This window comes from Lucilia sericata, unplaced genomic scaffold (assembly GCF_015586225.1).
Source record: "Lucilia sericata isolate MDLA Ls3-8-SP2 unplaced genomic scaffold, ASM1558622v1 Contig000408F_arrow, whole genome shotgun sequence".
In the NCBI taxonomy this organism is placed as follows: domain Eukaryota; kingdom Metazoa; phylum Arthropoda; class Insecta; order Diptera; family Calliphoridae; genus Lucilia; species Lucilia sericata.
The window spans coordinates 15834-25544 of record NW_023994426.1 but is presented as its reverse complement, the minus strand read 5'-3'; the positions used below and the strand labels follow the sequence as shown (position 1 = coordinate 25544).

The window sequence follows — 9711 nt, the reverse complement described above, 5'->3', positions numbered from 1 at the left end:
CGCACTTATTTTCGAATCAAATTAGTGAAGCACATTCATGAGATTCCACTTAACTGTTTTGTATGTATGTATTTTAACATGATATGTGGCAAAACTATTCACTTATGCTAAATTGAATTTTCAGTTTTGATAAAAAGTTAAATTTTGTGTTCAAGCTAAATTGGTAAGATAATTTCGATTTTTAAAAATTTTATAAAAGGGGAAAAAAGTTTCGTTGTTTTTATAAAATTTTGTAGACAATTTTGTGTAAATTTATTATTAATTAAAAGAAAATAAACAATTTAAAATTTCTTGTATCATAAAAATCGATTTTAAAATCAATCAAAAAATCATTAATAAAACGCTAATAACAAAAAATTTTAAATTTCTGAGTAAAACGTATTTTATTATTTACCGAATTCTATATGTCCCAAAAAATCAAAAAGATTTCAGCTCTTGGACTATAAAGGGTTAAAGTTATTTTCTTAAGGGATTTATATGGGGGCCAGGGATAGCAAATTACATTTTAAAATTTTACAAAATTGCGTGAAAAATAGTACATTTTTGCTTCTAATTGTACCAAATCATAATTATTTTACTAAATTAATATTAAAGTGGGAGTGTCCTTAATCGAAACAAAAACATTTCAAGCTATACATAGGTTAGGTTGAGAGGAGGATGTATAATACATCAAATCCTAAGAAATACTCTTAGGTCACTATAGTACCTGTTGAGCTCTCCTTATCCGAAGTACAGAAACTCTGTTTCTAGATGGAGTTCTTTAAAATGTTCCAATCAGTGTGCGTGAGGGATGTTATATCTGCTCCCAAGATATTCAGCATAAAATTTTCCATAGAAAATTAGTCTGATCTGTGTAAAGCTATTTTACATGTATTTGGTCTAAAATGCAATAAAAAATTTTATATTGCATAAAACTTTAATAGTTATTGCGGAAATACTAGATTTTTTCACATTTGAATGGACTCATACTACTTTCAAAAACAATAATTTTATAATTTTGCTAATTTATTATTTTTTCATACAAAAAGGAACTCATATCAATTAGCAAAAATTAAAATATATAGTTTTATTGTATTAGAAGAGTCTGCTAAATTTTTCGAAAATTTCAACTTTTAGCAGAGATGCTGACAAAATCTCAGATGAGTGATTGGTGTACTACCATTGTACTTTTAAGCATCGAATTGTACCAAAAAGTACAATTGTGCCAACTTTGCCAACCCTGATGGGGGCTAACTGTAGCCCAATGATTACCATTCTTACAGCATAATTTCTTGGTACACAGAAAAAAGTTTCAGCATAAATATTATGAACTGCTTTCATTGACAAAAGTTAATAATATTTAAGAATAAGTTCCTAAATGGTATGAATTTTTTCATTTTTATTTTTTCAAACATAATCTGGAACTTTGACTTAAAATATTTCAAATTTAATTTTTATTTTTCTATTTGTTAAAAATTGTTTGAAATTTTCTTTGGAAAATTTTTTATTTCTTTATGATTTTTAGATTGAAATCGATGGGATGTGCACGTAATTTGCGGGATTTGATGAAGAATGGATGTTTAACTATGTTTGCTGATGTTTTCTTATTTCAGATTTTGTTTTTCAACATTTCTATTTAATTATCATACAAAATTTGCTAATATAGGATCACTATTTACAAGAAACAGATTTGTAGATAATGGACTTTTTTTGCAATTTTTTAAGAATATCATAGAAAATAAGTAAAAGCCAAAAAAAATACTATCATGTTGAAATTCATACATTTTATGAACTTTTAATATTCTGAATGAAAATGGTTTGGGAAAAAAAGTCATGTTCGATTCATACTATTTATTACAAAATTCATTCCAGCTATGTATTATTTTTTTATGTGTACATAAACCTAACTTGTGTAAAATTTTACCACGATTGCTTCATAATTAATATATGTGTGAGGGCTATGTAAAAATCGAAGTCCGATACTGCCCATTTTTAATACCAAACAGTGCACATTGGGGTCTCCTTTAAGTAAACTTGGCAAAAAGTCAATATTTAAAAATTATTTTTTTGCAAAAAATATAGCGTATCTTAAAAGCCAAGACTTTGTTCTATATAACGCTATAATTAGTTTTTCGATTTTCCTTTTATAATTATAATTTTCCATATTGTTTTTTTTTTTTAATTAATACCTTTACCTTTTTTGTATAAAAAAACTACCTTTCCATAAATTTTCTTAAAATTTTAATTTTCAAGTTCAAATATAATGTTGTTTTGTATGAAAAATTATATTTTAAATAACCATTACACAATAGGATTCAATTATTCATTACTTATTAAAATGCCACTTTTCATATATATATTTATGTTTTTTTGCCATTTTTAAAGGAGAAAAAGTACTATTTGGCCGCTGATGGCCCCTCGGCAACCATATACATATGTAAGATACTATAATGTGTTCTTAATATCACCACATCTATATTTTTTGCCTCTATGGCATTTTTTATTTATTTTTCTAACACTCCATAAAACAAAAATATTAAAACATTTGTATTTTATTTAAAAAAATCGAATTATTAAACACAAAATTAATTGATTTAAATAATTCTCCAATAGTTAACGAGTAACTAAAATTGATTTCACTAAACATTTCAAAGACTTTTTCATACGTTTTTACCATATATATAGCTTTTTTGAAAGAAAAATTAAATAAAAATTCACAGAGATTTTGTACTTGACTAAATGGTGTTGTTATTAGTGCAAGTACTTACCACAATCGCTTACAAGTAATTAGAAAAATAAGTCAATTTAAATTGTATGAACAAATTTATACAGCTCCGATAGCTTCACGAAGAAGATGACAAATGAATTAAAAAGTAGTTATATATCACATTATTAATAAGACGTTATTAGACTACTTCTATGTAAACAGGACTACAATATGTAGTCATTGAAAACTATGTTAATAGGTAAGTGGTTACAACTGAAAGTCATTACCAAGTATTTGCTGGGATTATATCGGGATTCCGAGATTTATTTGAAAATCTTAAATCCCGGGATTTCTAAAAATCAATCCCGATCGTCATCAACCAGATAAACTCTGCACCCTGTGTCGGATTCCATCTTGGATCCATCAGTAACTCCGAAGTCCAAGGACGTTACCAAATGATCAGAAATACCTTCAGAACTTCTGTTTATCACTGTTAGACCTACTTCGATCAGTATTCTAGTACGGCCTACCACTTTGGTCTTACCAGAGCTGATTCAAACAGTCTAATAAGTTCCTAGCCGTCTCATTTTTAACATATGTATTTCTAAATGGGGAGCAGATTACTGATTATCGGGAGAAATATACAGTTAACCAGTGTCACCACGTCTTAATACATCCTCCAGATTTCGTTCAATTCAGACCAAGGATACGCCTACTTCAAAAATGTCCTTTTTCAAATAATCTAAAAAAAACACTAAAATGTTCTTATCAAATCTTTTATAAAGAGTGTTGATGATGCAGATAAAACGGTCCCCCAGTGAATTTCATTTTGTCCATAATAAATCCCTTCTTTGATTTTTGCCGTATTTACCAACACTATTAAATTATCTGTCAAAAAGTAACGTTCGCCATGTTCAATTAAAATAAAAAGGAGCCATTATAGTTTTGTCGTCAACAAGTGTAGTCGTCCAACAACAAAGAATAAATTCTCCTTCTCCTTCTGCTTATCTTTTCAACCTTTATAATGTTAGTGGAAATAAATTTTCATTACTAACTTTAAGACGACCTGAGTTTTTATTTTTTCAAGAGACGACATCTTTATTCTTTGTTGGCGTATTTGTTTGTGTGGTTTAATGTTTTAACCTCGTGTCGCCGCCATTTTGGAGTCTTCAGTGTTTGTGTCATTGTTTGATTTGGTGTCAAACTTCTGTTGTCTGTGATACAAATTTATGGCGGAGAATTCTCCAAGAACTAGCGAAAGGGTTAATAAAGGCGTGCCACCAAAACGTTATGATATGGATCCTCCTGGAGGACAAAATGTATCTACAGGGTCTGCATCGACATCCAGTCAACAACAGCCAACGAATCCTGTTGTTACAACTGGAAATAAATCATCTCAACAACGAACCCCACAGCCTGACGTGCTGCGTGTTCTAGCTGACATGCAAAAAGAGATGATGAGACAGATAAATTCGGTAAACAATAATTTAAATAATTTGATCGCCGTACAAAAAGACCAAACTAGTGCCAGTATAGCTTCACTCCAACAAGAAATTAAACTGATATCAGAACGAGTAGCTAGCAATTGTCAAACATTTTCCGCAAACGTCGACAGAGAAGTACGGCCAACTGGTGTGGTCCACACAGAAAATAACGGTGAGTCCTTTACTAATGTTTCTTCCCACAGCCAAGGTTCCGCGACCGTAAAAGCCAAAAAGTTGTATCCCCTCCCATCGTTTAGCGGTTTGCCAGAAGAATGGCCAACATTCATTGAAGATTTTAATCAAACAACCACCGAGTTCGAATATAGCCCTCTACAAAACATAATCCGCATTCGTGAAGCTTTACATGGTCCGGCCAAGGAAACTGTAGAATCTCTCTTGTCTAGTTCACAAAATGTTAACATTATATTAAATATATTAAGTGAAACATATGGTCGTCCCGAACAATTAATAAGAAGCCAAATTGACAAAGTAAACACACTCAATTATGTTCCTGAAGGAAAACTGGATTTATTAATACAATTTTCTACAAAAGTCAGTAATATGGTGCGTTTTTTTGCAAACAGCCAATGGCAAACATCACCTCAGTAACCCAACCTTGCTTAGCGAATTAGTTTCGAAGCTGCCACCAACAAAACAGATGCAATGGGCTGAAAAATGTATTGAACTTAACAGGGCTGCTGATTTGGTAGATTTCTGTCAATGGCTCGAGGGAGTAAGGAAAATTGCCAACATGGTTTCCGATGCATTGCCATCAGTGTCATCCGTAGTTAGAAATAAAAAGCCGCTACCTAAAAATAAATTTGCGTTAACTACAAATATTGTACAAAAATGTGCAATTTGTTCTGGAGATTGTCATCCCCTTACGGACTGCCAATTGTTTAAGGAGGCTTCTGTGGATGAACGTTGGAATAAAGCCCGTGCACTTCGTTTGTGTTTCTCATGTTTGAAAGGAAGACACCAGGTAAATAAATGTTTTAAAAAGCAGCGTTGTGGTACAAACAATTGTGAAAAACAGCACCATCCACTATTACATTCAACTAGTGATCAAAACAATAAACAAACGAATGGTGTTGCCACTGTTGTTGAAAATGAGAATCCCAGAACAGTTGTCAATTTACATGCAGGTACTCAAAAGAGTGAAATCTTATTTCAGATAATACCAGTGAATTTATATGGACCTAAAGGATGTATCTCAATCTACGCATTTATAGACGACGGCGCTGATGCCACCATGCTAGAATGGGATATTGGTAAAGAAATTGGTTTAAATGGTAAACAGGAAAAATTAAAATTGCAATGGTTAAATGGACATTGCAGTAGTGAACAAACAGAAATTGTAGATCTGTCTATTAGTGGTCTACCAGAAGAAAATATAAAGTACCAAATTTCGGAAGTGTATTTGGTTAAAAATCTAGAGTTGCCTACACAATCATTTAATTTAAACGACATTAATTACCAAAGCCATCTAAACGACCTCCCAATCACCTCCTATAGCAAAATTAAACCACAAATGATTATTAGTTTGACACATGCATTTTTGACGGTACCAGTAAACATACCCATATGCCCTGATAACAATGGACCTATTGCGGTGAAGACAAGACTTGGATGGGTAGTTTACGGTCCAAATGGCATGGAAAGGCATTGCGTGTTAAAAAGTGTATTTCATTCAAGACGACAAGATATAGAAATGAAGGAGATGATGCGTCAATATTTTGAGGTTGAATCGTGTATGGTAAAACTTGATGTCAAACCCGTTAAGCCAGAAAGTGAGATAAGAGCATTAGATATTTTGAAGTCGACCACAAAATTTTGTGATGGCCGTTATGAGTGTGGGCTTTTATGGAAAAATGAGACTCAGTCACTGCCTGATAGTTATGCTCAATCTTTAAGACGACTTTATATGATTGAGAAAAAATTTCGTATAGACCCACAATTTGAAATTAAATATAGAGCAAAAATGAAGCATCTTTTAGAAAAAGGGTATGCACGACGACTTAGTCCCGAAGAGGAAAAAACAATTTTACCCAAAACGTTCTTTTTACCACACTTTGCAGTTTTTAATCCCGTTAAGGATAGTCTACGTTTAGTTTTTGATGCAGCGGCGAAGGTTGACGGTGTTTCTTTAAATGATTTTCTGCTACCAGGACCAGACCTGAACCAACCGCTAACTAGTGTTCTGTTTAAATTTCGTGAACACCCTATTGCAGTTTGTGGCGACATAAAGGAAATGTTCTTACAGGTGGCAATTAAAAAAGAAGATCAAGAATCCCAACGTTTTTTATACAGAGAGAGCACCAACCAACCTGTTAGACAGTACGTCATGACAAGAGCTATTTTTGGGGCGAGTTGTTCACCAACAATTGCACAATATGTGAAAAATTTAAATGCTGAAAAATTTTTAGTCTACAACCCTAGGGCCGTAGAAGCCATAATTAAATGCCACTACGTAGACGACTATGCAGATTGCTTTTCCTCAGTTAATGAAGCTCTAAAAGTAGTTAAAGACGTTATAAAAATACATAACGCAGCAGGTTTTGAAATGCATAAAATTATATCCAATTCAAAAGAAATAAACTCGTACTTTGGTAACCATACCATGGATAATATTAATATGACATCTGGTAACATTGAAAATATTTTGGGAATGCAGTGGTCAGCTGTTAAAGACAAATTTGTTTTTGATATTAAATTCAAACGAGTTTCAGCCGATATTATTGAAAATAAACGCACACCTACTAAAAGAGAAGTTCTACGACTAATTATGTCCGTTTTCGATCCATTTGGATTTTTAAGTAATTTTACTATTACGGGAAAGATATTCATGCAGTCGCTATGGAGATGTGGTTTGGAATGGGACGAGGAAATACCAGAGGCTTTACGTGATCGTTGGAAATCTTGGACCACAGGGTTGAAAAAGGTAAGGGACTTTAGTATTCCGAGATGTTATTTTCATAATTTGTGTGACCAAAACATAACTTTACATTTATTTTGTGACGCAAGTGAAAAAGCAATGGCTGCGGTGGCGTATTGGAGATACTATACTCCTGATGGACCCAAAATTTCATTTGTATCAGGTAAAACCAACTGTGCACCAACTAAGTCTATTTCAATCCCGAGGTTGGAGCTGCAAGCGGCTGTAATGGCTATTAGGTTAAAAAATGCCATCGTAGAACACCATAATATTAAACCTGTCGAATTTTATTTTTGGACAGACTCAAGTACGGTCATAAAATGGCTAACGTCTGAACATCGTCGCTACAAACAGTTTGTTGCTAATAGAGTAGCCGAAATCTTGGAATCATCAGAAGAAAAGCAGTGGCGTTGGGTGCCTGGTGAGATGAATCCAGCTGATGAAGGCACTCGTCCGAGTTTACAGTATGACCCTAATAACCGATGGAAAAATGGACCTGAATTTTTATGCCGACCATCTGAATTGTGGCCGTCCAATTGTAAGCCGTTAGATGCTACTAATGATGAGGAAGAACTTCGTAGCGGCCATTATGTATTTTCCACACGTGTCATAAATATTATATTCGATGTGAAACGTTTCTCACAATACCAAAAGTTCGTAAGACACATTGGATGGATTTTTCGTTATGTAAACAATTTAAAGTTAAAATATAAAAAACAAACTCTAATGAGGGGTGACTTAACAGTCGAGGAACAAGAGCAAGCTGAACGTTATATAATTCGGTCAATACAAAAGACAGAATTTGCCAACGAGTATTCTTCTCTATCAAGAAATGAACCTATATCTCCAAGAAGCTCTATAATAACGCTCAAACCTTATATCGACGAATTTGACATTCTTCGATGTGGTGGAAGAATAGACAACGCTCCATTTATATCATATATTACGAAAAGGCCGTATATTCTTCCAAAAGACAATCGAGTAACATACCTTTTAGTCCAGTGGTATCACGAACGTCAGAAACACATCAACGATTCTATAGTGATATGTGAAATACGGTTAAAATATTGGATACCGTCTATACGTGTTATTTTAAATAAAGTGAAGTCTGCTTGCTGTGCCTGTAAAATACGTAAATGCAAACCGTACCAACCAATTATGGGTCCCCTCCCTAAAGATCGTTTAAGTGCCTTTGTTCGTCCATTTTCTTACACGGGATTGGATTACTTTGGTCCAGTGTTAGTTGCTGTCCGCCGTAGTCAAGAAAAGCGGTGGGTTGCGTTATTCACGTGTTTAACAACCCGTGCCATCCACTTAGAGTTGGCAATGAACCTGTCGAGTGATTCGTGCCTACTTTGTATCAGGAATTTTATAAATCGACGGGGAGTACCAGTTTTAATTAGAAGTGACAATGGCACTAATTTCGTGGGTATCACGAAGGAGCTAGGTTTTGAAGAAAATTTCATTGATCCTGAAAAAATAGATGCTGATTTAAAACCCCTTGGCATTAAATGGAAGTTCAACACCCCCTCTGACCCTAGTGCTGGTGGTTGTTGGGAAAGACTTGTGCAGTCTGTAAAAAAGGCCCTATATGCCACTTTAAAAGAACAAACAGTACGTCCAGAAACGTTATACAGCCTATTAGTTGAATGTGAAAACATATTGAACTCCAGACCACTCACTCATTTGCCAGTCACACCAGATGAACCAGAACCGTTGACTCCGAATCACTTTTTATTGGGATGTTCCAATTCAACGCAGACTCCGGGACCCTTTAATTCAAAATGTTGCACCTTAAGGAAACAGTGGAGAATTTTGCAAAATTTAAAAAATTGTTTGTGGAAACGTTGGGTATTGGAGTATCTCCCCGAATTAACACGTAGAACAAAGTGGTGTCGACCTACAAAGCCCTTGGCGACTGGATCTTTAGTCCTTATTTGTGAAACCGATCAAGCTAGGTCAAAATGGAGAAGAGGACGTATTCACAAATTATTTGTTGGTAAAGACGGAGTAGCAAGACTTGCCGAAGTAAATACTGGCAACGGCCTGTTGCGTCGTCCCGTTTCAAAACTGGCCGTATTAGATGTGGAGAATGTTGGTGAATTGGACATTATGGGGTCCATTCACGGGGGCGGGGATGTTGATGATGCAGATAAAACGGTCCCCCAGTGAATTTCATTTTGTCCATAATAAATCCCTTCTTTGATTTTTGCCGTATTTACCAACACTATTAAATTATCTGTCAAAAAGTAACGTTCGCCATGTTCAATTAAAATAAAAAGGAGCCATTATAGTTTTGTCGTCAACAAGTGTAGTCGTCCAACAACAAAGAATAAATTCTCCTTCTCCTTCTGCTTATCTTTTCAACCTTTATAATGTTAGTGGAAATAAATTTTCATTACTAACTTTAAGACGACCTGAGTTTTTATTTTTTCAAGAGACGACAAAGAGATAGATGAGTAATTAATTGACGAAATATAAGAAAATTTAAAATTTGGTCAATAAATCTTCAAGGTTTCGTGTCCTTCCCATATATAATGAAATTAGATATTGCTATAACTGGGAGAAAAAGCTCATATCCTAATGAAGTTTTGTACAGACTTTAG

At 33.9% G+C, this 9711-nt stretch overlaps 2 protein-coding genes across 3 annotated transcripts; both read left to right on the top strand.

Moving 5' to 3' along the window:
• Positions 1-4725: 4725 nt before the first annotated feature.
• On the top strand, positions 4726-6416 carry LOC119604600. Its single transcript, XM_037957326.1, has 2 exons — positions 4726-6301; positions 6402-6416. The coding sequence occupies exons 1-2, from the start codon at positions 4829-4831 to the stop codon at positions 6414-6416; spliced, it is 1488 nt and encodes a 495-aa protein (XP_037813254.1). The 5' UTR covers positions 4726-4828.
• Positions 6417-6776: 360 nt separating this feature from the next.
• On the top strand, positions 6777-9503 carry LOC119604602. Of its 2 annotated transcripts, none has more exons than XM_037957329.1 (2): positions 6777-7111; positions 7195-7604. In XM_037957329.1, exons 1-2 carry the CDS (start codon positions 6791-6793, stop codon positions 7195-7197), a joined length of 324 nt encoding a protein of 107 aa, XP_037813257.1. In that variant the 5' UTR covers positions 6777-6790; the 3' UTR covers positions 7198-7604. The 2 variants fall into 2 exon arrangements, with proteins under 2 accessions (XP_037813257.1, XP_037813256.1); XM_037957328.1 differs by having other exon boundaries at positions 6991-7111; positions 7195-9503.
• Positions 9504-9711: the final 208 nt, after the last annotated feature.